Here is a 26,911-nt window from a genome sequence, read left to right as displayed (position 1 = left end):
TTGCTCCTTAGATAGCTCAACTGTAAGGATGACCTTACTATCTCATAGCATCCATAAACATTTTTACTCAGATTTAAGGCACTAGTTTGATTACAGTGGCAGCATTGAGATTTATCAGTGATAGTCTTTAGTATTTCCTCATACAAATTCACTCATAGCTCAACGTCTCTTTGTCTCTACAGGTTTCTTTTCTTTTGCCAAGTTCACAATCACACCACTTGTGTGTACAAATAGATCAAATGCAACTTTTCAAGTTCTGGCTGTGTTACTATAATCTGTTGCTTTGTTCTAATCTAGCCAATTTTCCCAATCTCAGTACCCAAATTTTTGTTAACTTCTCTTCACAGTTGTATTTGTCTTTCCTTCTTCCCCACACCATCCCCCCAGCCCTTAGGTTCTCCCAGTGCTATTCTCCACTTTATCTGTGTAGAATTTCTGAATTTCAAATTATTTCTAGCTGCTGTTCAAATTTTGTCCAATTTTTATCTCTTAGCTGAATCAGGAATTATTTAGCTATTCAGTCCCTATCTAGTCAGAAAAGTTGCATAAAGGAGCAACTTAACCAAAGCCTTATGGTTGGGATTCTTCATCCAAGGCACTGTCCACCTGTATTCTTCTAGGCTACCAGGCTAAACGTGTTAAAGAGTGGAAGGCACTGGGAATCAAAGTGCTGGTATCTACCAGTGATATTGGAACACTAGAAGGAACACAGCAACTGATAGAAGAAGCTTTGAAGCTTGGACCAGTTGGAGGCATCTTTAATTTGGCTGTGGTAAGTGACAGAAATGCTCAGGACTTGTAAGAGGCAGCAATCCGTTCACGTGACTTTTTTACTGAAGGCAGTCAGGCTTCATACAATTTTAGTTAAGTTCTGTGTTTCAAAGGACACTATGCTTTGGTCTTACCTGGTGACGAAAGGCTTTTGGGTCTGTTCCTTGACCTAAGAAGGAACAGTATTTGGCCAGTGAGTTCAGTTCTGTGATAAGACAAATGTTGCCCTAGCCTCCTGTGGATAAGAACAATCCCATGTAGAGCTAGCCAGAATTCCTGCAGTGTCAATGCAGAAAAAATACTGAAAAAAGCAGACTTGGCAAAAGGCATGTTGTCATATTTTGGGATATTCAGGATATGTCTGTACTGCGAGGTTACAAAAATACATTGTTTAGCGATATCCTTTCATCTCTCAAGTCATGTGGCATATTTAAACAGAGAAATTGAAGATACTGAAACTACACTTTCTTTTTTAATTCCTCTTTCCACTCCCCATAGGTCCTTAGAGATGGCATGATTGAAAATCAGACCCCAGAATTATTCTGGGAGGTCAACAAGCCAAAGTATTCAGGCACCCTTCATTTGGATTGGTAAGTGTCTGTAGAAGGGACAAATAAGAACTGTTTTTAAAGTTAAGGAACTGATCAAGCTTAGTTGTTTTAGTCTTGCACTAGCCTTTGACAATAATACATTTAGCAGGTTTTCTAATGTGGTTTCTCCTGCTCTGTTCCAAGGGTGACTCGTAAGAAGTGTCCAGACCTGGACTATTTCGTTGTATTCTCCTCTGTAAGCTGTGGAAGAGGAAATGCTGGGCAAAGTAATTACGGCTTTGCCAATTCTACCATGGAGCGTATCTGTGAGCAACGACATCATGATGGACTCCCAGGTAAGATGACTTTACTCATTGCACAGTATAAACTACCTTGCCAAACATCCAAATGAGGGCCAGCTCACCAGAAACCTGTGCGCTTATCTAGAGCGATAAAGTATGTTGAAGGCTGTTTCCTGCTTCTTGATGTTATCCTGTGTCATTCATGTGTGAATGAATACACACCATTTAACACAGTACAAAGGAAATGCAGGCCTTAGCATAGCTCATTTTTAAGTTCCTTTTTTATTAACTCACTCCTGTTCCTGCCATGTGCTTTAGTTAGCTGCTTAGTGTGTTCTTCTAATTTCTTCTCCAGGCCTGGCAATCCAGTGGGGAGCCATTGGTGATGTGGGCATCTTGATGAAGACAATGGGAAACAAAGACATTGTGGTGGGGGGAACAATTCCCCAGCAAATGAGCTCATGCCTGGAGGTGCTCGATGTTTTCCTGAATCAGCCTCATCCTGTCATGTCCAGTTTTGTCCTAGCAGAGAAGGTCTCAGTGAAAGCTGAAGGAGGTAGTCAGCGGGATCTTGTAGAAGCTGTTGCTCACATCCTGGGTAAGCGCTGTCACTCAAGCACTACTGAACGGTGCCTAGTCTTTCATTACTTTTGGAAAGCAGTGGTGCTGCTGTAGGTCCTCTGTTCAGCATCTCTTCCCGATCTCCTGTGGTGTGGCAATGTTGCTGTTGTGAGACTGTTTGCTTTTTTTTTCCCTTTACACTGCTCCTTCTCTCAAATAACAGCTGTTTCTTTTATGGGTTTTTCTCTGTTACTGTGTTTACATAGACATGTGTGTATACCCCAGAGTCTTGGGCTTTATTTAGAGTGAAGTGGTACCTTTCTCCAAATGGAGAACCAGCAGGAACAGCCCCCCAAGAGCAAAATTCTGGGACATCACATAAGACAGCAAATACATAACTAACTTTCTCAGTAGTGTTCCAGCTTTCAAACATTCACCTTGATATGTCCCCATGCCACAAAAAGTAGCTTTTCTCTACTTATTGCTTAACTAGTATTTTATTCGCTTACCAGCTCTGTCATCCCATGTGAACATCTAGTAACCATAGCTTAGCTATGCATTACAAGTACCATGTCCTTCTGTATGTCTTGAATCTGCTTTGTTTTACCATTGTGTCTCTTATTTTTGTGTTGGTAATGAATAATCACTGTCAACTCTATCTATTGCAGACAGAGCTGTCTAGTGATCCTTTGTTTTGTACCAAAAAGGTACTAATAAAGGAAAGATAGTCTCCTGAGCATTACTTAAGGAGCTGTGTGCAACTCACAGGCAGCAAATCTGATCTCTCAGGGCAGATGCAGCTTTTAGAAGTGATAGGAAAGGGTCTGGGAAGCCACACCAGCTATAGGGTTAGTTTCGAAGAAGAGAGTATGAAAGCAACAAAGGAAGGAGCTAGTAATGAAGCCTGGTAGTGGGAAGGGTGGCAACATGGGACTGCACAAGGTGGAGGAGGGGACAAAGAGCTGAAGATGCAAATGTTATTATGAGAGGTCTTCTACAGGTAAGGTAAAGGTGAGAGATTGAACAGTGTGAAAATTGGGAAAAGGGAAATGAAGATTAAATATACCACCTCCTCCTCCAGTGTTGTAGACATCAAGTGTTGCAGTCAATCATCGCTGACACTGATAACTTTCTGCTGAGGATTAGTTGCATTAGGTCTAGGGCTGTAGTTTCACTTAGAGTCTCCAGTGTGTGGAATCTCTCTAGCTGACTAACTGTTCTGTATTTGGTCTAGAGCTGATGTGAAAATATTCACAGCTATTTAGTTGGGACTGATGTATCCCCTGTCATAAATCTGTGCATATTCAATATGTACTCTAAATACTAGATCCCATATGACAAGGTGGGGGTTGTAGAAGAGGTGGTTTCTGAAAGTATTAGATGATCCTGGAAGGTAAACTGCAGCTCTATAGCTGCAGTTTATTGAGATTTTAGGAGATAGAAGAAAGTGGAGAAGGCTGCTAGAGAGGCCTGGAGCTGGAAAGAAATTGGCCTTTTGCTAGTATGCTCTTTTGTTCTCAGGGGTCCGTGATGTGAGTAGTCTGAATGCTGAGAGTTCCTTGGCTGACTTGGGCTTGGATTCCTTGATGGGTGTGGAGGTGCGCCAGACACTGGAGAGAGACTATGACATCGTTATGACCATGAGAGAAATCCGACTCCTTACAATCAACAAACTGCGTGAACTTTCTTCCAAGTCCAAGACAACAGAGGGTAAAGTGTCTGGATCAGGGTTGCTACTAGTCACCTGAGTCCAAATAATTAAGCTTCCAATCCATTGCTTTCATCTCTAGTGACATAAACCTCTATCAGATCATGAAATAAAGTTATAATTGAATAGCTTCTAAGTGACAGACATGTCACAGAAGTATATTGACCACTAGGATAGGCCCATAATTTCTGAGGCAGGGTGTACAAGCAAGGCAAGCGTGCAAACTGCTTTCTTGCTTGGCTAGCAGCTGCATGCATGAGTACTCTTATGTAGCCTTGTGTGGGATGCAGTTTGAGACCTTTTTATTTGTCTAGGGAATAAACAATGTAATGTCACACTCACAGGAAGCTAAAAACATATGCAGTTGCTGCAGAGCAACTGACCAGAGGAAGATCCCTGCTTCTATGACCTGATGATGTAGTGAGGCAACAAGCTAATCTAGGGCAGCCCTAGCCTGAGGTTGTCTTTTAGGAGTGTGGCTACATGACCAAGACTGATCCTGAAGCTAATTGGGTTTGTCTGGTGTGCTTTCCTTCAAAGAGCTGAAGTCATCCCCACTGATGAAAGCAGGCCCAGGCGAATCTCCAAAACTAGATTTGAACATCTTACTGGTGAACCCAGAAGGGCCAACAATCACTCGCCTCAATGATGTTCAGAGCATGGAGCGCCCTCTTTTCCTTGTTCACCCCATTGAAGGATCCATTGCCGTTTTCTACACTCTGGCCTCCAGACTTCACATGCCCTGCTATGGGCTCCAGTGCACAAAAGGTATCTCAGTTCTTCAGCATCTTGAATTTGTAAACTTAACATTCTGAACTGTAGTCGCTTTTAGAGAGGGCTTTGTTTCTAGACTATTAAACCTGGAGGAACAAGTATCAGGCTTGTTAGTCTGCAGAGGGTCATATCTGCAGAGGGTCATCCCTGCTATCAAGAGGAATAATAGATGAAATTGGAGAGTTTACATATACAGAAGTCAAAGCATCCTGTTCAACCTGTCCTTGGAAAGCAACAATATTATTATTACTTATACTATTACTATTACTATTATTACTTGTAATATTACTATTACAACTAAATGCAAGGTGTTAACAGTAATTTAGTCATTTACCTGCAAAGTAACCTGGATGTTTCCAACAGCATTGTTTCTGAGTGCATGAAAACATAATTTGTCTCTGCCAGTGTCTTTTCACGAGTCTTTCTAACTCACTTCTATGTTCTAGCCGCTCCTTTGGACAGCATCCAACGCCTGGCAGCCTATTACATTGACTGCATGAAGCAGATACAGCCTGAAGGACCTTACCGCATTGCTGGATACTCTTTTGGTGCCTGTGTAGCCTTTGAAATGTGTTCCCAGCTGCAAGCACAACAAAATGCTTCCCATGCACTCAACAGTTTATTCCTTTTTGATGGGTCTCATTCCTTTGTGGCAGCATATACCCAGGTAAGGGGCACAAAGACACTCTGTTTTCTGAGGACCATCCTCTCTCATAAAGGCTCATTTCTCTCAAAGCTTACTATTCTAGATATGAGCAATCTGAAAAGCTGACATACTTTTATTCACAAAGATTTTGGAAGACAGCTGTAGACAGTGGATGCTTAGAGATGGCTGAAGGGCAGAAGCACATGAGAGGTGGTGTTCATTAAATGGAAAGAGTTCAGGCACAAGTGTTGCTCTTGCTATGATAAATTATAATATTAGTATGTCCTCTGGAAGATCCTGGTGTCTGCAAGTCAAGATCCTGTTGTAGTGATGTGAGGAAACCTTGCTTAAGGGTTCCCTTTAATTTTCATTGTACTTGAGAGAATACTAGGCTCTTGGCAATTGCCACCTGTGGATTTGCTTTCTAATCTGTCTTGAAGGGATTTCCCCCCTTCCTTTTTTTCCCAGTTCACACCTTTGGTTCTGTAATTGTTTTTATCTGACAGGCACATTCCTCTCACGTTCATATTGTATTCTTCTCTCTTCCAGAGCTACAGAGCCAAATTGACCCAAGGGAATGAGGCTGCACTGGAGACTGAAGCATTGTGTGCCTTTGTTCAGCAATTCACCAGCACTGAATACAATAAGGTACTGTTTCATATTTTCAAGATCCAAATGTCTTGATATTGCGCAAGAGGGGGTATGTTTTTTTGGTTAATGGAGATGGATTCTCAGCTGTTGAGACTAATGTGAAAAATATGTTAATATTTCCAGCTGCTGGAGGTTCTTCTGCCCCTGAAAGATCTGGAGGCTCGTGTGAATGCTGCTGTAGACCTAATAACTGAGATTCATACAAACATCAATCGTGAAGCACTCAGCTTTGCTGCTACTTCATTTTACCATAAGCTGAAGGCTGCTGACAAGTATATACCAGAGTCCAAGTATCATGGGAATGTGACACTGATGCGGGCAAAGTCTCGCAATGAATACGAGGAAGGCCTGGGTAGAGATTATAAACTCTCAGAGGTCGGTAGCAGGCCCACTTATCACTGTTGAATTTCTTCTGATATTTGGGGAAGCCAAAGGAAAGCATGGGAAAACATTCTTATTGAGAAAAAAAGGACAAAACCAACCTTAAAGAAATTATTGTTCTGCAGCTCCTGTGCTCTAACAAGAATTAGAAGTCTCCAAAAGCAAATGAGTTTATTGGTTTCAGGCATTTTCTGTGGGTAGTGAGGGCCAGAAAGTATTGCCTGTATATAGGATGTGTTTTCTATAGCTGATTCTCGAAGCTCTCTAGAATGACTGGATAGTAATGATGTTAGAAGAGAGCAGTCTATTTTCACTGTAGACCCTGAACCTAGTTCACGGAATGAGGGCAGCCTTCTGAAGAGCAAGTGTCAGTCTTCTGACATTAAAGGCAGCTTTTTCTCAGTTAGAAGTGGGTTTTCTAGTAGTTAGAAGTGGGTTTCTTGTGGGCTAAAAAAAAGGTTGGGGTTTGGCCCATAGTCCAGATAAGATCACTATTCTTTAGCCCCTGCTCACATACAAGGCTTAAGTTGGTGCAAATACTGGGGAAAAGGAAGCGATTGTCAGAATTCCCTTCCTGCTTCTGACATCTCCTATCCTTTCAGATGTCTAACTTAGTCATTATTGATTCCAGGCTAACTTGTATGTTATTAAAGTTACATCATGACCTTAAAGGAAGATTTCTGGTGGTGGGAGAAAGATGGTGAGGAGGGGAGGGGTGTTTATTTGGTTTACTTAAGGGCTTGGAAGTAGCTATTTTATCATTCATTCTTTGATATTGTAGGTAAATTATTCTTTTGGTACTAGGTTGGTTAACTTCCTGCCCAGCTTATATTTGAGTGGATCACCTGTCAGGCTGTCAGACTATTGTGCTTTAAAACACTGGTTCCAAACAGTTCACCACAGCTGATCTGTGAAAATGTGTCAGAGTAAAACCAGTGCCATTTTTAACTGAGTTTGATAGAGACAATGGTCTAAATTATGAGTAACTTAGAAGACTAACAAACCCACAGTGACCAGCTGATTGTAAATTGTGAATGAAAAGTTTTCTTTTTCATACTTACGCAGGTATGCGATGGGAAGATATCTGTCCACGTTATTGAAGGAGATCACCGCACCTTGCTGGAGGGAAATGGTGTTGAATCAATTATTGGGATCATCCACAGCTCACTGGCAGAGCCACGTGTCAGTGTCAGAGAGGGTTAACTTCTACTTCCTCACTGTCAATGAAGAAGAAAATGCCGACAACATTCCTAGTTATGACAGGCCCCAAGGAACTCTTCCTGTTCAACATCCCATCTGCTCTGCTGCCAGAACTGGGAAGTCCAGCTGGACTCAATTGGTCTTTTTCGATCTCTTTCTTGCTTATCTTTTCCAACATTTATGGGTTCTATCTCCTTCCTTTCCTATGGCTGTTTTTCCCCCTAATCTCTGTGTCCATCTTAACTGTAGTGCTTTGACTCTGTCACTGTGCACTGCAGTGAGGGTTCCCCACAGGTGGTTGCTTCCTACGTCCTTGGCAGTATAAAAAAACAAATTTAGGAGTAGATTTCTTGTGCTTTATATTGTTTTTGTCTTAACAGTATTCCAAAGGGTATGTGATAGCACTTGTTGACCAAGCCTAGTGAACAGGGAGAGGAGAGGAGCTGCAGCTGATTTTGGAGATACTTTTTATCTGTGAAGAATCTGTCTGCAGTTTAGGTCAGAGAGAGAATTCCATTGAGGGTTTTGTAACTATATTTTTTAATTTGCTATATTCTAAGTATTTATTGTGTCAAACCAGAGACTTCTTACTTGGTTTTAATTTATCGTGGGTTATAGGAGCAAAGAAACATCCCTACATCCCTTTTTGGAGGGGAAGGTTTATTCTGTAAGGGAAAGTTGCCCATCTTTGAAATAATCTAATTTCTTGTTGGTTTTGTTGAATTGTTTTTTTTTGTTTGGTTGGCTGTTTTTTTTCTCCCACTGCCCTGCCCTTTTCATAAAGGAATAGGTAGAAGGAAGGATTCTTGCCATCATGTACTCTTCAGGGAAGAGAGGGGCCTGGGGAATAGGGTGGGTGGTTTGACAGATGCTGCTGTATTGAACAGCCATAACTTGGGCATGATAAAAACAGGCAAAGCTGTCCCTACGCAAGTATTTTGTTTATATTTGTGCAAGGTTCTGTGGCCTGCTCTATCAGAACCTTAGTAAAGCATTAAGATTATGGCTTTACCTTATTCCCTCTCACCTCCAGTCTTGCCACCCAATGAAAAATTTGGAATGGGGAGGGCAGGGAATAGAATTCCTTAACAATAACAAATCCTCCCACCCCTCCTCTCCCTTAATCAAAGCTCAGGCAAACATACAAGAATCCACCCAAAGCCCCTATATATTTTATTTAGCATGGGGCTTGCTTAAGCCTTGTATTCATTTTCCTTTCAGTAATGAGACTGGAAATCCCACATAAGTTAGCTAAGTAATCAGTTTGATGGTCTGATTTCAAAATACAGTAGTACCTTTTTAAAGGAAATTTGCATAAAATTGAATTGAAAATTTTCTTGCCTTCGCTATGCTGGATCTGTCCTTTCCAAAATCAGTAAATCCTTGTTACACTTATGATACAGAGGAGACCTGGGTAGCAAAGAAGCACCAACTAGGAGGAGCTATTATGCTTCTCCAAACTGCTGTAAAACCCCGGTTCTCTCCGTTCCCCAGTGAAGTATTCTGGTGGTACAGGAGCATTCCAGTGGCAGGAACAGATGGCTCTTCACTGCAGGTTCTGACCTAGTGTCTTTTGCTTATACCACCCTCTGTTGATAGTGGCTGGGTTAACTGATTTTAGTTTTATAAAGTATTTCTTTTGTGAAATTGAAATAAAACAACATAATGTCAGCTTAAACAATTTTGAAATGTCTTGTTCTTTATTTTTTAAATTAATACTTTTTGGTCTGAAAACTTTCTTTGGCTTTTCTAGTATTAAACATAATTCATCACTGGTTGGGTTTTGAATTATTTTATACCATCATTTCTTAATCCCATGTTTCATCTGGAGTCTCTCACTTCTGTTATAAAGCAAAAAAACTGCTACTAACATATCTGATTTGTATTCTGTAGAAATAATAATAGTAATAATAATAATTAAAATAATAACAATGAAGGCTTAGTATTTTGAAGTATGGCTTCTTGTTGCCATGATTTTAGTACCTTAGATACAACCAATTTACAGCCATAATATTGAAGTGGGAACTTTTGGATGATCTTTTACTTGCAGTATTGGACAAGCCATTAATACTCCTGCCTCAGTTTCCCCATCTGTAAAATGGGACAGTGTCTGCCCCAGGGCCTTTCTGAGGGTTAGACAGGCAATGGGTATAAATGCTCTGAAGTTTTAGGTATGATGTCTAAGTGTTAGACAGTAACAGAAGGAGGAAAGTGTGTGCTGTGTGAGGGATACTGCATACTGATACTGGAGTGGCTGTGTAAGCTGTGTGCATACACCATGGACTTCATTCCATCTACTGTACACTGTCCCTGCACCTACTGCCATTGGATACTACATAAAACAAAACAAATGGGGACTTAGTTGGTTTGAGTTGACAGTTGTAGTGAGCCTGAAAAAAAGGGGAAAGAATAGCCAACCTGTGTTGGTTATATTTAAAACTGTAAGGAATAAGAAAGGATTAAATGTAAAGCAAACAGGTACAATAGTGCTGTGCTAACAGGTGTAACATCTGAATGGATTGTGTGGAAGGAACAAGGACTAATGCTGTCCCAGATGTTGAGGCAGGAGTTTGATGAGCTCCCTGTATAAACAAATCTGTATGGTTTCATCTAAGCAGAACTTAAAAATACTGTTTTAGTCATAGAAGTTGCTGAAGAATAACTTGCAGCTTATATACTGTTAATGTTCTTGTGGTTATTTGAAAAGCAGAAAGTTATGTTTAGGGCTCTTTTTCACCATAATTACCTGATTATGAGCTGCTGCCATGTAACCCATTATTATAACTGGCTGCTGAACAGTGTGCCAAAAATAAAAACCTTATTAGTGCTGGTATTTCTTGCTTATCAGTAGTCCATCAGATTAGACATGTAGAATAATATCAGAAGGCAAAATCCAATATTGCAGTTTCTTGTTTTGAGAAGACAAGGACAGAAGTGAAATCCCTCATACCTACCCTTCTCTGTGAAACTAAAGTGGGGATTCTTGTCAGCTGCTGCATTTCATCCTTTTCAGACAGCTTCTCACAGGCTAAAACCATGCTGATCTCAGTCTCAAGACTGAAGAGCAGTTCTCTGACTGGGGAATTGTTTAGGCTCACAAATGCACATTGCCATTTTGAAATGATGGACCATGTACCTTAAATCTGCAATATAAAGAGTTGAAGAATGTATGGCACACAGCTTATGTTGTCACGAATATTAAAGCTATTATTTTCCTTTTCTAGTCTACCACCTTAGAAGGCGAAGAAATACATCTCTCTTGCTGAAGATAGCAGTAAAAACAATGCAAGAAGGGCTACAGTTTAATAGAGCTGTTTACATAAAATAGCACTACCAGAAAGCAGAAGCCCTACCAGAAAGTGGAGGTCAAGTAAAACCCAAAAGGTTTAAGGTAGAATAGGAAGCAGGTGTTTGTTTCTTTTGCACTTAAGTTACCAGACACAATGCCTGCAAATCAGGGTCAAAAGAAATTTAAAAATGCCTCTGGAGCAATTTCATCAGAGAAAGGGGGAGTGCTGATAGTAGGGGGCAGAGCTGTATGTTTAAAATAGCAACCTCGTTCTTAAGGCTGCAGAGAGGTAATGAAAGATGGTAAAAAATATTTAGAAGCTTGAAACATTTATTGCAACAACCACAGCCATGAGTGCTAGAAAGCTGGAGAGGGGGGAAAATACAGGCTTTGACAACGAACTTGCAATGTGAAGGCTTGTCAGTGGATAGACTAACAGGCTTACTGGGCAATGGGAGTTTACACATAACTCTGCTTAGGCTACGGTGCTTTGTTACATGATTTTGTTGAAGTTTTTCACTTCTGAAGAAAAGAAGTCCGATAACTCAAGTTACATTGCTGTTTTGACTGGAGCAGAGATTAAGCATTTTTTATGTGCTGGAAGGTATTGGCTGAGAGAAGCAGAACTCCTCCACTGTGCTCATCCTGGTGATGATCAGTAGCTTTATACAAAATGCTGCAAAATGAACGCTATCATCATGGATGCTGTTACATTTGGTTCAGTCCTGTGGACCATTTTCATCTCTCTGCCCCGACCATCCCACACCGAGGACAGCACAGGCCTCTCACTTTGTGGGAGCTCTTGCAGTGCTCAGTCACGGCGGCACCGGCTGCGGCGGAGGCCCAGTGCTCAGAGACGCCTGGTTTAGGCCTGGTTTAGGCCTGGTTTAGGCCTGGTTTAGGGCCGGGGATGAAGGATGGGAGCTCCTGCGGCCGGGGCTCCCTGCGGCACCTGAGGGGACACCGCGCCTGCACGGCGCCCCGCAGCCGGCCCTCTGCTAGGAATGAGAAGCTTGTCCAGGCCAATATTCAAGCAGCAATCAATTTATCAATTAATATGGTAAAGTATGAGCAATACTTGCTCAGTTATTTATTAGAATTGTCTTTATAACCTTCCCACGGTCAGTTTCCACACATATCCCAATCACAGATACACACGCTGTACTGGCACGAAACACAGCTTTGTATTTCACACTCAGCGCCCCTCAGCCGCCCCGGGCAGCGCGGGCCCCGCGGCCCCTGCTGCCAGCGCCGCGGTTTCTGGGGGGGACGGCGCGCGGCTGCACCGCGGAGCCGGCCGGAGCGAGATGGCGGTGGCACCGTCCGGCTGCGGCGGGGCCCGGCCCGCGCGCAGCGGTCGCCGCAGCCTGCGGGCCTCGGGCCGCGAGCAGCCGCAGCGCCGCGCCGGCGGGCGAGCGGGAGATGCCGAAGCTGCGCGGGGAAGCCTTCTGGAGGGAGACGCTGCGGAGCGCCCACTACGTGGTGGCGCCCATGGTGGACCAGAGCGAGCTGGCCTGGAGGCTGCTGAGCCGCCGCCACGGTGCCCAGCTCTGCTACACACCGATGCTGCACGCCCAGGTCTTCCTCAGGGACGCCAACTACCGCCGCGAGAACCTCTACGACGAGGCCTGTCCCGAGGACCGCCCGCTCATCGTGCAGGTGAGCGCGGCCCCCGGCCCGGCTCCCCCGGTCAGCACCGGGGCGGCGGCTGCCGGGAGGGCTTCCCTGGGCTCACCCTGCCGTGCCCTGCGTGGGCAGCGCCGAGCACGCGATTGCCACGGGCACGCGCGCCATCCACCCCGCTCGTGCTGACAAACCCGGGCGTTTCCCAAATGTGCACGAGCTGAAGGTAGTCAGCCTCATACACATTTTAACGTGGTTATATAGTGTAACAGAAATCTCGTTTTCTTCATCTAAATACCGCTGACAGTACTTAGCTCATGAAGATGTGTGCTTTTCTGTTTATCCCATGGTTAGCAGAGGATTAACCCTGTCTTAACCACAGGGGCCTGGAGCACTGTACTTCTCAGAGGGCTTCAGTCCCCTGCACCTCATCTTTAGAAACAGATTACAGTTGGTCTTGTAGAGTCAGGGTGTGTCCTGGATCTGGTACCACTTGAGGATCTCAGCTTTTTTGAGTAGTAATCTGAAACCCTGAGCTCAGTGTTTAGCTGTAGAGAAAGGATGCAAGGAAGACAGGACAGACTTTAAAGCATGTGTTGCTTCTGCTTCTGGACTACTGTGTGATATTAAGGTATTTCACTGCATCCCAAAGATGGAAAGTGGCTTGTGAAGCTGGAGAATAATGCAGGCAAAGACAGTTGTCATGAGCAGAGGAATGACTGATTTGCACACATGGAGCAGTTAAATGGATGAAGACTCTTTACCCTGGAAAAGAAGTGCCTCCCTTGACTGAGGGGAGAGATAAGAGAAGTGTGTGGAAATATTACTGGCTTGAAGATGATGAGTGGGAAACAAGTAAGCACAGTGGTAGTTTAAAATGTGAAATTCATTGCTGTGGGATGTACTGGATTCTGGAACATTACGTGAGTTTAGAAAGGGTCTTTGGGTGCAACAAACACACCTTCTGTTTCCAAAGTCCATAAAGACAATTTCTGTTTCTGCTGTTCCCTAGACATTTTGGTGTTGACCTTTGATCTGTCTCAGTACAGCTTTCACAGAATCATGGAATATTCTGGGTTGGAAGGGACCCACAACCGACAAGTGCATTGAGCCCAGCTCTTCAGTGAATTGTCTGTACAGGGATAGAACTCACAGCCTTAGTGTTATTAGCTATACCATGCTCTAACCAAATGAGCTAATCTCAGCATCTTGTACATTATTCTTCTTCTGTGGGAGGTAGCTTATTTTGACACACAAAAAAACTCATATTCAACTTGCCATCAACCAGGACCCCCAGGCCCCTTTCTGCAGCACTATTCCCCAGCCTTTTGTTCCCCTGTCTGTCCATACATGCAGAGTCACCCTGTCCCAGGTTGAGAATAGGCTGCTTGTCTTTATTAAACTTCATGTGGTCTGTGATTGCATAGCCCTCTGATTGTCACAGTCCTTCTGCAGGACCACTGTGCCTCCCAGGGCGTGGACAGCTTCTCGCAGTTTGGTATCCTCAGCAAGGTTACAAATGTTACACGGTTACAAGTCATTTATGAAGCTGTTAAAGAGCCCTGGTCATGACCGGTCACCAGCCTAATGTCATCCCAGTCACTATAACCCTTTGCACTTGACTCATGAGTCAGTTGTTTGCCCATCACACCATGTGTTTATCCAGCTGTGGGCTGGACATTTTGTCCAGAACCATCCTGTGAGAAACAGTATCAAATGCTTTACTGAGATCCAAAAAGATTACATCACATGGCTTCCCTTGATCATTTTGAGAAATAGTGTTTGGTATTATTAACTGCACATATTTGCTTGTTTTCTGTAGCAGGTGGTTGCTTCATAACTACATGATATCATTTTGTCAGTACTTGAAGAAAGCTATTGCCTGATTATTCCACTTCTTTTTGGTTTTCACAGTTCTGTGCCAATGATCCTGAAGTGTTTGTCCAGGCAGCACTGTTGGCTCAGGATTACTGTGATGCCATAGACCTAAATTTGGGTTGCCCCCAAATGATTGCAAAGAGAGGTATGTGCAAATATGAACCCTGGATAAGTAGAGAAATGGCAAATGGTGTTTCAAATGTGAATGTTGGCAGTAAAATATCAAGAGGGCCAAATCAAGCCTTGGGGAAGCTGCAGTACTGCTGAAGTCAGACTTAGTTACACCCAATGTAGCAGGTAATGCTTTTTGTAGTACCTAAAGCAAAAATTACATATAATTAATTTCTCTTAAGTGGCAGCTCCCTTGTCTAGAATATCCTTCAGAAACATTATTTTTAGTAAGAGCTTGATTTTCTTTCTCATTTTTGCTCAAACAGGCCTATTTTTGAAAAACTGCCCTTAAAATTAGATAATTGAGACCCTTAGGATCTCCTGTTTCCCTGATACTTGCAGAGTTTTTTCACAATAGTGTAAAGAGGATGATGACACCTACTGAATCCCTTAGATACTACTGCATGTTTGAAGACCAGAGGCAGTGTTTGAAAATTTTGGATCAGTTAAGGTGTTGAGAAAATATTTGTTCAATAACTGCCCATTCTTCTTCTAAAATATCTTTCAAAGACTAATAGGAAATGATTACTGGTACAAATAGATATTTCAGTCTGATCATCTGTTATTCTAATAGGATTTATTAAACATCTGGTGTAAACCCTTAGAAGTTGGATTTTGAGCTGCAAATGTCAACACATCAGCCTTGGGGAGTACCAGTGAATGTAGGGTGTGGGTATTCCTTGTTTATCCTGTAAATTTGGAGTGGCAGGGACAACAGAATGATCCCACTCTTCCAGCTGGGGCAGGACAGAGCAGCTCTGTTTCTGCCAGTGATGCATATGAGTGTCTGGATCTTTGTGAGAGTTTATGAAAACTGTGCTTCAGGATCTTACTCTTCTGCACAAGTCTGTCATATGCTGTTTTATCATAGGTCACTATGGAGCATTTCTGCAAGAGGAGTGGGATCTGCTTCAGAGAATGAGTAAGTATTTAGAGAGGGAATAGAATGAACTAATTATTGAGAGGAGGTTTAGGGATTTTGGGGGAAAGGAGATGCATCATATTTCTTTGGGCAGAGTTGTGTTTGGGTTTTAAAGGGGCAGTTGTATTATTTTTTTTTTTCTTTTTTTTTTTCTTTTTTAATTCATACTGTATTCCAGCAGCACCCTCAAGATACTTGGTGGTATCCCACTGCAAACTCACACTAGATCTGCTAAAAGACTTTTGTACCTGAAACAGGCTTCAGGTGAAAGTGAGTCAATTAAGTCCCAGTCTCATATGATAGCATAGTGGCTCTCCAGCTCTAGAAACAGTAGAAGTCCCAGTACGTTCCTTACTTTTTCACACAGAAGTTCTCAGGTGCCAAGGGTCATGTTTCTCCTTGAAGCCACAGTTGCCCTTTTCTGATCAATTCCGTGTACTCTTTCTGTCCAGAGTATAGCAAATTGCACCTTTCTTCTCCTACTGATAGCCTATTTTCAGGCTATCAGTAGCTGTTGTGAACAGTATTATATTTTTTTAAGAAATACATTTGTAACTGACATAAAAAGCAAGGTTTTGGTCATTTTGTAGAACTGAGAATGTGCCTTCATCCCACTTCAAAGCAAGTGCTGCAACCATGAAGTTAGACTGTCCTATTTCTGTTTGCATTCCGTGTGGTCTGGGGAATCTTGACTGATGTTTGGTACAAAGACACTGCTGAGAACCTGGAAGATAAGACAGTGCATCCTTGTCCAGCATGTAATATGGCTGTTGAGAAATATGCAGATCAGAATAGCCTCAAGGTGTGAAGAGAACCCAGGTCATCTAGCTGGGTGAACCCAGGCTGTCTAATAAGAGAGGTATTCCTCCTTCTTTCCCCAGCTGCTTTTAAAATGGTGGAGCACTCTTTTCTGCTTTTACCTGCATACACCTTGCTTGCTCCTTTGAAAGAGTGGTGGGAAGTACCTACCATAAGAGCTCATAGGATTTGCATTAGAAGACAGCAGGTGACTTCCTACATAGTATATCCAAGCTCTGGAAGAGAAGGGAATTTCAGACACAACATTACTCAGTGTTTTCCTGTTGGATCTCTTTGTTAGCTCTCCTTTTGGTATTTTTGTGATTCCATGTACTGTGTAGGGACTGGGAGTTTACCATGTTCTAGATTTCACCCTGACTCTATAACCTACATTTACTACTTGATTGCATCCACAGCCTACCTCACTTCATAAGCCTCTGCTTGCCATGGATAGGAATGTACTTATAATGATTTTTCTGGTGATAAGTTGCAAAGAAGTGAAGCACCTTTGTGGGAAAGGTAGACAAGCAAGTGTTAATGTTGAAGGAATAAAATATCCTGTGAAGATAAACTTGTATCAATAATTAAGTTGTGGGGGGGTGGTCTTTGAAAGTGAAGGCTTAATGCAGTGGAAGTGTTAGGGCTATTAAATGTGTGACTGTTTTATGCCACCTTGTTAGGCTGCAGATTTTGTGTTTCGTGTGTGTCATTGTTATGTGATTAAACTATGCAGTAAAGTTTGCAGAGGACACTGCTGATTTTTTAAGCTGTGAGAACTGCATGGCAGTAACTTCTTAGGCTTTTTCCATACCATACCCAGTATCAGATCTTGAGGAAAGCAGACACTTTTCATAGCATTGTGCAGCCCACTTACCTGTCTTTTCAATCTTTCTCAGTTTTACTGGCTAACGAGAAGCTCTCTGTTCCCATCACATGCAAAATCCGCGTTTTCCCAGACATTGACAAGACAGTGAAGTATGCACAGATGCTGGAGAAAGCTGGCTGCCAGGTAAGAAGGCAGCTGTTCCCTCTACCCCTATACTGGACATGTATCTTTGTGTAAAGTATCTGATGACCAGTTCTTGGTATACTGTGGATATGAATAGGCTGCATTGTTTTGCAGACAGAGCAAACAGAATGCAGACAGATTCTGTGTGTTTGCAGCCCTAGGCTGCAGGTCAGTAGTGTGGTATGAAAAACAAAATTATTTCAGTCTCTTGTAATCACTGCACTGTGCAGCATCCTTCGCTGTGGTTGAGCATCTCAATATTCACATAGTGCTGCAGAAGGCAAGTGTGAACGCATGAAATCCACAGTACTGTAGAAGAAAAAATGTATCAAAAAGTATCACTAGAAGAAATAGGCAGCCTTCTAGGATTTAACTCCATTTAAATTGGAAGAGGTGGTCTATAGTTAGAGACAGTACTTACAGTATTTGGACCTTCTGCTGAGGAGAAAGCTAGATCAATATATCACGAATTTCAAAGTGAATCACAAATGGAATCCAGTAGGAAAAGGAAAGGAAACCTGTAGGTTCTCCCATGATAGAATCTTGTCATGCCATGGAATAGCAAGATGAAAGGAGCCTAAGACCATGCCACAGGTGAGCTGCTGATATCTTTCTGTGTTGCTAATCTCCCTGCACTGTTGAAATAGCAGCAGGAAATCAGTGGCATCCCTGAAGTGTAGGGGGTGAAAAGAAGTATTTTCAGTGGATTTTTTCCAGTGGTTCATACACATGGAAAGCAAATGTAATGTTGTGTTCCAGCTGCTGACTGTGCATGGCCGTACTAAAGAACAGAAAGGACCACTTGCTGGTGTGGCATCTTGGGAGCACATTCAAGCTGTAAGGTTAGTGAGCAGTACCAGTCTTAGTGGATTCCTGCTAACATACTGGATTTTAAATAGAGTGTACAGTGGCATTGAAGAGCAAGCAAATTTATGTGACAGGAAGAGAATTTCTGGGTTGACTCTAATTCTCAATTTTATGCATCTGTTTTATTCATTGGAATAGAAAAGCTGTAAACATTCCTGTATTTGCAAATGGAAACATCCAGTGTCTCAGTGATGTGGAAGAATGCATCCGTAAGACAGGAGTACATGGTGTCATGAGTGCAGGTAAAGAAAACTAACTTCTACTCTGATGAGAATAAAAGTTGTTTCTTATTCCCTTAGCAGTCCCATGTACATTTATTAAATCTTAGATTGACTTGGTGAACAGCTTTGCTTTACAGCTGAGTGGCCATTCTCCCTCATCCTATACTGGCCATCTCATACCAAGAATAGGAATCCCTTAAGACTGGTTATGGTTAATCATTATGTTGGACTTGCAATACCATTGACTCGTTGAGCTGAAATGTAATTACTTGACATATGGGAGGCAAAGGGGCTCCTGTTGTCCTGGAATATTTTATGTGACATCTGTTAATCAATGGAACAGTTGTTGAATGGTGCTCCATGAACTAAGTGCATTTGTGGGTTAATATTCCTGCAGGTGGTTCATGTTGGGTTGGGACAAGAAAGAACTGACATGACTTCCTACAGGAATAGCGAGGATAAGCATCAGAAAAGCTTCTAATTACTCACACAATTAAAGAAGGGTTATAGAATCTTGGTTTTAGAAAATACTGGTTAACAAAAGGCTTGTGAAGCCAGTGGAGAAAAGCACAGTGAGAAGCTGTATCTGTGAACTTGGGCCAGACAAATATCAATACAGACATATGGCAAGACACCTGTCATTTCAGTATTTAACTTCTGGGCAACAAAAGCAGTGATTTCTCTATTTAATAATTGGTTTACTGTCTTCCTGTCAAGGTTAGATGCCTTTCTAGAAACAGTACTTCAATTAGATATGAGCTGTTCAGTGCAATTAGGAATGGCATATTGAAATATAGTGTCCCAAGGTCAGGCTAGAGTATTACAGACCCTGTGTTCTTTTTGAGTGTACGTGGGTGATGTGCCTGTGGGTGTAGAATCACAAAAGAGATAATCAAGCTCCAGAGCAGGGATTTTGGCCTTTGTTTCAATCCTGAAATGAAAGTTTTGAGTATTTATTTTTGTTCCCTAGAAGGTAATCTTCATAACCCAGCTTTGTTTGAGGGCCGGAACCCATTGGTGTGGGAGATGGCTGAGGAGTATCTGGAGATCGTGAGGAAGTACCCTTGTCCACTGTCTTATGTTAGGGCTCATCTCTTCAAGCTCTGGCATCACACGTGAGTATCTCCATAGAACTCTTTAATGTTTTCAGGGCTCATCCTGCTTACAAAGTGTCTGGGCTTTCTGGACAAGGATTTGTTTGGCCAGAATGAGTATGCTGCAAAGTTTTCTTTCCTGGACCTGGCTGGAGAGGGTGTGGGCTGAGGCTTTTACCCTTTATTTCATATCTGGGAAACAGGGCATGGGGAATGAACAAGTTGCCACAAGATCAGCCAGAGTGTGATCTCACAGCACACCATTTGCAATGTGGTAATTGCCCACATGCACACACTTCATGGCAAACACAAGTTAACTATCTCCTTGTTCATTGTGAGGCACAGTGCTGTTGCATTTATTGTAGAGTAAGAGCATAGCTATGGGTTGTTGCTGAGAAGCAGCTGATGCACTGTACGTTCATGTTAGCTTATGTCAAAGTACCTTGGTTGTGTGCTGAGTATTTATCTGGAAGAGACATGTGTGTGCTTTTCTCTGGACTTACAAAGAGGAATGTAAGCGTCTGCCAAAGACAAATGAATCAGGAAAAGTGTATAAAATGCTTTGATACAGTTATTTTTAGTTGACTGCAGTCTAATTATAACTGATGTTTGGGCTTTGCCTCAGGCTTCAAGTTTACCATCAGCTGCGTGAAGAATTAGCAAAAGTGAAGACTCTAGAGGGCATTGTAGATGTCAACAGGGAGCTGAAACTGCGATGCCAGGTACCAAGATGGGCCCCAATCTCCCAGAACAGCACTGCCTGCACTTGGTGGGAATGTACCAAGTATGTCATAGAGTTGACATCCATTAGTCACTTCTCTGGGACTTTGTGGCTTACTAACCTTGATATTTGTAGCTTACAACAGTAGCATCCCTTAAGCTTGGACAAATTTATGTGGGATGAAGTTGATTTAGGAGTTACAACTGTGCTTCAGTTCATATGTCATAGTAGATGGGTGTTTTTGCCTATATGTAACTTGTTAGCTTAAATTTCAGCTTGTGATTTCCTGGAGTTTGAAGTGTTATTTAGTGTATTTTCTGACAACTCCAGGAAGACTGACTGTAACTCTATGCTGCAGGAAGAAATAGCTAATCAGAAAGAAGGAGAAAAGCCAAAAGAAGGGTTGCCTTTTTTCCACTGGATCTGTCAGCCATACATCAGGCCAGGGTGAGTTACTTATTTTGATACTTACAGGTACTCATAGGCCTTTCCCACCCATTAAAAAAAATAGGAAAGTTGAAGACTGAAGATGACTTTGGATTATTTTTATTCTAGTTTGGTTGCTTCCTAGTTATTGCTTTGTTTGTGGGGATGTTGCTCATTGTTTGCATCTTCTCCTTTGGATCCTCCTCAGATTTCTCTCTCTCTGGAAAGTAAAAATTAGGAATCCCACTGCAGCTGAGAACAAGAACCCAGTGTGCCTAATTTAGCTGACCAGCTTTAATTGGCTTTCCAACAGATATATCTGATAGTGTGTCTGTTAGTAACTGCCAGTGTTAGCCAAAGAAGCTATGTTTTTCTATCCCACTTCTAAGGGCAATTACACTTCATTGTAGCCATGACAGAAAGATTTATGGTTTACCCAGATTTCTGTAAACCAAAATAATGGTCAGGGAAGAGCTACTTCTTCCCTTCAGTCAACTTATAATGAAATTCACTGTTTCAGGCCAAAGGAGAGATGCAGGGAGAATGGAGATAGTGGAACTGAAAAAGGTGTGCGAGGAAAACGTGCTCTGGAAGAAGAGGAAGATGGAAATTCTGAGCTTCTTTCAAAGAATAAACAAAAAAAGAAGTTAAGAAATCCAAATAAAAGCTTTGATCCATCTTTAAAACGTAAGTTCATTTATTGGCATAAAGGTATGGAGATATGCCAATACCAGCTTTGACATAACTTGCTGCTATGAACTTTCCTGGCTTGTGTACTTCTACTTCTGTACTTCTGAAAAGAGGAGGAACTGTTGCTATTGAAATTTTAATAGCAGGCAACATGATTCAAATAATGTTCACTAGTAAACAAGGATCAAAGTAGTAGGTCACTGATTCTCTCTAAGCATCTTTTGAAGATCAAAATTATTTACAAACTGCATTGTAGCTGTCACTAGCATTTGAAATGGAAATTTTGTATGAATTTCAAGCTTATGTCCTCCTGTTTTATGCTTGACTTGAGGATTAAAATTTTCAATGTTTGGATTTTAACATAGAGGCACTTAAAAATTCAAAGTATTTTTACCTTTGCACTGTTATTTGAGGTACTGTATTTTTATTTCAAAAGGACTCTGGCTAGAAAAGCACCAAGCTTTTCTGGTTGTGATTTTTTTTAACTTACTTCCACAAAAAAATACCATTGGTGAAATGATCTCTCTCTCTCTCTCTCTCTCTCTCTCTCTCTCTCTCTCTCTCTCTCAGCCAAGTATGCAAAATGTGATCAGTGTGGAAACCCTAAGGTAAGCCAGTACAAGCATCCATCAAAGCATTTCTGTTAAATGGAAATGAAATGTCCATGTAGGGTCTGGATGGAGATAAGTGACATGTGCTGTCCCTCGGGTCTGTGCTGGGACCAGCACTGTTCAATGTCTCCACCACTGAGATCACCATAGTGGGATCAAGAGTGTCCTCAGCACATTTGCAGATGACACCAAGCTGAGTGGAGTGATGACACACCTGAGGGACAGGGTCATCCAGAGGGACCTGGACAAGCTCAAGCAGTGGCCTGTGGGAACCTCTGAGGTTTAACAAGGCCAAGTGCAAGATTCTGCATTTGGGTCAGGACAGCCGTGGTCTCAAATCCCAGCTGGGGGCAGGAACAGCTTGAGAGCAGCCCTGCCCAGGACTTGGGGGTGCTGGTGGATGAGAGGCTGGTCATGACTCAGCAATGTGCACTCAGCCCAGAAAGCCCCTGTGTTCTAGGCTGCATCAAAAGCAGCATGGACAGCAGGTCATGGGGTGGGGGATCTGTGCCTTTGCTCTTGTGAGACCCCACCTGGCACTCTGCATCCAGCTCTGGGGCCCTTGGTGCAGCAGCCACATGGAGCTGTTAGCGCAGACCCAGAGGAGGCTACAGAGATGATTGGGAGATGGAGTCCCTCTGTCAAGGAGTCAGGCTGAGAGACAGGGGGGCTGTTCAGCCTGGAGAAGACAAGGCTCTGGGGAGCCTCACTGCCCCTTCCAGTGCCTAAAGGGGACTTAAATACAGCAATGGACTTTTCAGCAGAGCTTGTTGGAGTAGGACAAGGGGTGATGGGTTTAAAGAGAGTGGATTCAGACTAGATGCACCTTAGATTAGAAGTCAGTTTTTATGGTGAGGCAGTGACCTAGGTTTCCCAGAGAGGTTGTGGATGCCCATTCCTGGAAACATTCTAGGTCAGGTTGAACAGGGCTCTGAGCAACCTGATCTAGTAGAAAATGTCCCTGCTCTTTGCAGGGGGTTGGAGTAGATGACCTCTAAAGACTCCTTCCAACCCAAACTATTCTGATTCTATTCTGTTATTCCAAATCCTGAGGTAGGGCCGTGCCAGTGCCAGTGCCCAGTCATACAGGTGCATGCCAAGTCCTGCTGATAAGTGTGCGTGTGTGGGGAAAGTCCATACTTGGGCTAAAGCTTTTTAACCATTAACTGTAACCAATCTCTGAGGTTGAAGGTGCTGCACAAAAATCCTTAACATACATAGGTTCTTTGAGAGAATTTGCCTTCCTCTCCAAAAAAGTGCAGTCCTACTGCTGCTGAGGGTATTTATTGCTAAAACAGTTGAGTGAGTTAATCGAATTTCTGAAGATGTCTTGGAAACAAATCTCCAGACTTCTACACATGTATGACATGCATATTTTACTGTGAAATGAAAAACAAACCACCTTTTACTGGGGTTAGTGGTGGGTAGGGTTTTTCTGCAAAGGGAAAATTTGAATAACTGGTATGGTTCTTAGTATAAATGTCAGTATAGCCTGCAGTAAGTGTAGACAGCACCTGCAGCTCTGGTTTGTGTTGTTTGGATCTCTGTCTTTATCAAAACAAGCCTAAGCATCTCTTCATCCTCAGTCCTGCCTTTGCAATAGATTAACATTGACTTTCACTATTAGCAATGTGAAATGAGGCAGCTGGTTTTACAGGTTCTGTATTGAAATTTCAAATATTTTTATATTTACAAAAAGTTCATTTTGCTTTTGTTTGTTTATTTTTTTCCTCGGGGAACATAGCTGTTTGCTTGGCAGGGTGGTGTTGCTGTGTAAGCAGAGTGTATTTATTGGTGCTAATATAACTGTAAAGTGGGGTGTAAGATGCAAGCAATTTTCTAAGTGTTCTAGCTTTAAAAATTAGCATTACATATACCTCAGGGGGCGCAGGAGCTTGCAACACAAGCATGTGATGTTGCTCCCTTTTGTAACACTGTTACTGCAGCACAGCAGTGGCAGCCAGCTGAGACTCAATTTGAAGCTACTGAAAAAAATGGGATTTTTTTGCTGTGTTCATTATTGGCAAAGCACTGAGCACTAGGCTGGCCTGCTTTCAAAGCCATCCTGTTTCATAGGTAATTCAAATGACATTGCTTGGTGCATAAACCAAGACTGTCTGCACCAGGGCTTAAGACTTATTTTTGTTTTGCTGTTGCATCACTGTAATGTTGCAGGTAGGTCTTGAAATCTTCTGACTAGTCCTGTAATTATTTTTTCCCTAGATTATGAGTTTCTGAGCTATGTCATAAAATGTGGTGAGGGGTGTGGGGGTGTGGAGAATCAAAAGGACAAGGAGCTCAACTAAAGCCTCCCTAAACATGAAGGATTTTCTGACTGGGGTGAAGGGAACCAGGGTAAACAATATCAACCCCCTTTTCTAAACTGTGTGTAAGCAAAGCACCCCAGAGACCCAGGCTTGTTTTGCCACCTCATCAGTTAGCCAAGACTCAGCTGCTGCTGTCCCCTAAGGGTCATACGTTATACTTTAATAAATATGCAGGTGTGTTTTAAGATGCAGGTAGGGAAGTAATTCTAGTGGTAACATACTGTAGGCCTAGCTGCAGATGGTAGCACTGTGTTTCATGCTGCAGAGAACCAGAGCAAGCTCCAAATGTGTTCATGCTTGTTGCAGAGGGCTTATGGCATATGGCTGCTTGTGGTGGATAACTCGGGCTGCCCAACAGGCTATGGGGACAGCACAAGTTGGATGTGGGGTTTTTTTTGGTTGGTTGGGGTTTTTCTGTTCTTTATGTGCAAATACCAGATAGCACCCAATGTGACATCAATTCCATCATCTTCATTAGGCTGAGTACATGGGTTTTTTTCCAAAGATCTGAAAGTGCAGAGCTGTATTATTGTTACTTATTATAGTAAACACTAACAATTTTATTTTCACTGACACAAGCTTCTTTATATCACTGTCCCAACCCAGGGCACTAAATGTGTGTTTAACATGTGCCGAGGATGCTGTAAGAAAAGAGCATTCAAGGAGGTAGCAGATTGTCCAGGTGAGTGCATCTGGCCTTACCAGGCATCAAGCAAACATCTTATCCATCTCCCATGTATATTCATTACTTAATCTTTGGGTTATGGGGTGTAGGTGGGTGTTAAAATCTACATACTACCTAAAATACTACATGCCATCTAAAAGTTTGTAGTACATTTTAAAAGACTGCTCTTCCTTCTCTGCATGTCATTGCTCCTGCTTCCAAAGCCTCGGGATGCAGTTTCCAGTCTGTAAAGACCCATTCTTTATAAGGAATTAGCTATTCTGTTTACCACTGTAGTCTTCTCATTTCAGGATGTTTGTTTGGGGTTTGTTCCCCCTTTTGCTTTTTCAGGTCATGGATTACTTTTTAAGACCAAGTATGAAAAATCCCTTTCATGGCAGCACAGTCAAAGAGGAATTCAAACCCCAGAGATCAGTCAGGGAGGAGATGCAGAGGTGGGGGAGACAGCAGTGCTGAAGGAGGCTGGTGACAGTACAGGGTGAAGCTTTGGAAATGAACAGTCCAAGAGCTCCTGCCAGCCCACTACACTACTTCCCTGGGCCAAAGAATGTGTCATCTCCAGCTCACTGTCAGCTGTGTCAACTTCTTCCACATGTTTAAGTTCTGGAAAAGTTTTATTTAAGTAAAAAACTGCTTACTCAGGGAATTATCCTGCATTTGAAATAAGAGATGCAATTAAATGTCTAATGCTGTATTTGAAAGACTGAAAATGCTGCATTTTTGGGTTGAGACAATTTCTGTAAGCTGCCATTACACTCTGCCTCCTGTATTCTCATTAACCCTTCATGTTCTGTTTTTAATACTGGCAACTAAATTTATTGTATTAGAACTTTGTATTAGCCTTCTGGCATGCTAAAAATAGCAGTGTCAGTGACTTCCTCACTAACAGAAAATGTGTCACATTTGTTAGTGTTTTAGTAGGCCACATTTTTAATGCAGAAATGAAAGCAGCAGTGCTTGGAATGTAAACGTAAAACCGTAAGATCTTGCTAAATCCACATTAACAATTACTAGTTTCTTACAGTATGATCCAATGTAACCGTCTTCCATGAGCCAAAGGCTGGGGGAGGATGAAGTCTCTATTTTAACAGGGTTATCTAAATATATGTGGGAAGTTGGAACCAAGTCCATTAATATTTCCCTGCTCAAGGTCTCATACTTCATTATGTGGTCATTTGTCCTTCACACGTGATAAATTCTGAGAGACGTGTGACAAAACCAGATGCAGGTCCTACACATGCATCCCTTTTTTAAAGATGGGAACTTGAAACCACCTCTTCCACCTCATGTGGAAATAGTCCCCTTCTTCCTTCCCTTGCACAACCATACATGCTGAAGCTGTCAAGTATTCTGAGTTTCCTGGTCTGTTCCCCTCTCCTCTAGTAAAAAACCTAAATATTCATTATCCTAGAATTTCAAACTGTTTAATTGACCTCTCCCCATTTACAGTTTCCCAAAAAGATCAGAAAGCTCAGTCATTCCCCTGCTTAAAGTCTGCAAAGGCAAAACAGCCAGTTCCAGCACAAGAGAACTGGGGCTGTGTGAGAGATTCAGCTTCTTACCCACACAGAGAGATTTTAGATCACAACTCCCTCTCACAAATACAGTGTCATCACAGAAGCCCCAGTGTGAAGGAACAGTCAAGGTGGCTTCAGCTCCTAAATTCAGGAGGGGCCTTACACTTCAGAGTACTAATTGGATACCTTTCTATAAAGAATTAGTATTTAAGATATATTTGTCCCTCCCCCCATGCCAAGGCATCTCTTAACAAGCACAATGGAGAAATGCAGATAAGGTCAATCTGAAAGACAGACCTTATCTTGTCCACTCCTGTCATGGCTGGAGGTTGCAACATGCCTCACAGGGCTGAAAAAGTGCTCAGTTTGTCACTGCAGCATAGACCCACCCACCTCTGTGCATCCAGCTACAAATCACCACACTCACGGAAAAAAGTTTCAAGCTGACCTTTCAGCAGCCATGCAAGATGCCAACCTTGCAGTTACTAAGGCAAAGCTGTCCAGAGGAGCCACGGCTCACTGACCAATGCTTGTAAGC

At 42.4% G+C, this 26,911-nt stretch overlaps 2 protein-coding genes across 4 annotated transcripts in view; both read left to right on the top strand.

The window, feature by feature from the left end:
* Positions 1 to 9,297, top strand: part of FASN (fatty acid synthase) — a 41,418-nt gene extending 32,121 nt beyond the window's left edge. The window contains exons 34-43 of the mRNA XM_039715859.1: positions 621 to 772; positions 1,270 to 1,361; positions 1,506 to 1,657; positions 1,959 to 2,201; positions 3,686 to 3,874; positions 4,413 to 4,640; positions 5,093 to 5,313; positions 5,842 to 5,940; positions 6,067 to 6,318; positions 7,390 to 9,297. Coding sequence (XP_039571793.1) covers positions 621 to 772; positions 1,270 to 1,361; positions 1,506 to 1,657; positions 1,959 to 2,201; positions 3,686 to 3,874; positions 4,413 to 4,640; positions 5,093 to 5,313; positions 5,842 to 5,940; positions 6,067 to 6,318; positions 7,390 to 7,527 — 1,766 coding nt within the window. The 3' untranslated portion in view covers positions 7,528 to 9,297. The remainder of the gene's footprint in view (positions 1 to 620; positions 773 to 1,269; positions 1,362 to 1,505; positions 1,658 to 1,958; positions 2,202 to 3,685; positions 3,875 to 4,412; positions 4,641 to 5,092; positions 5,314 to 5,841; positions 5,941 to 6,066; positions 6,319 to 7,389) is intronic.
* A 2,817-nt stretch (positions 9,298 to 12,114) lies between these two features.
* DUS1L (dihydrouridine synthase 1 like) lies at positions 12,115 to 25,758 on the top strand. 3 transcript variants are annotated; one of them, XM_039716337.1, is made up of 13 exons: positions 12,115 to 12,472; positions 14,351 to 14,459; positions 15,357 to 15,407; positions 17,162 to 17,214; positions 17,974 to 18,056; positions 18,220 to 18,323; positions 19,273 to 19,417; positions 20,022 to 20,180; positions 20,448 to 20,564; positions 21,064 to 21,230; positions 21,804 to 21,841; positions 24,778 to 24,853; positions 25,187 to 25,758. In XM_039716337.1, the coding sequence occupies exons 1-13, from the start codon at positions 12,236 to 12,238 to the stop codon at positions 25,336 to 25,338; spliced, it is 1,491 nt and encodes a 496-aa protein (XP_039572271.1). In that variant the 5' UTR covers positions 12,115 to 12,235; the 3' UTR covers positions 25,339 to 25,758. The 3 variants fall into 3 exon arrangements, with proteins under 3 accessions (XP_039572271.1, XP_039572270.1, XP_039572272.1); XM_039716336.1 differs by having other exon boundaries at positions 17,102 to 17,214; XM_039716338.1 differs by having other exon boundaries at positions 12,116 to 12,472; positions 17,102 to 17,214; positions 20,022 to 20,118; positions 20,476 to 20,564.
* The last annotated feature ends 1,153 nt before the right edge of the window (positions 25,759 to 26,911 follow it).

Source organism: Passer montanus, unplaced genomic scaffold, assembly GCF_014805655.1.
Source record: "Passer montanus isolate IOZ18808 unplaced genomic scaffold, ASM1480565v1 scaffold35, whole genome shotgun sequence".
Classification (NCBI taxonomy): Eukaryota; Metazoa; Chordata; class Aves; order Passeriformes; family Passeridae; genus Passer; species Passer montanus.
The sequence above is the reverse complement of the archived record's forward strand: the minus strand, read 5'-3'. Positions and strand labels throughout refer to the sequence as shown.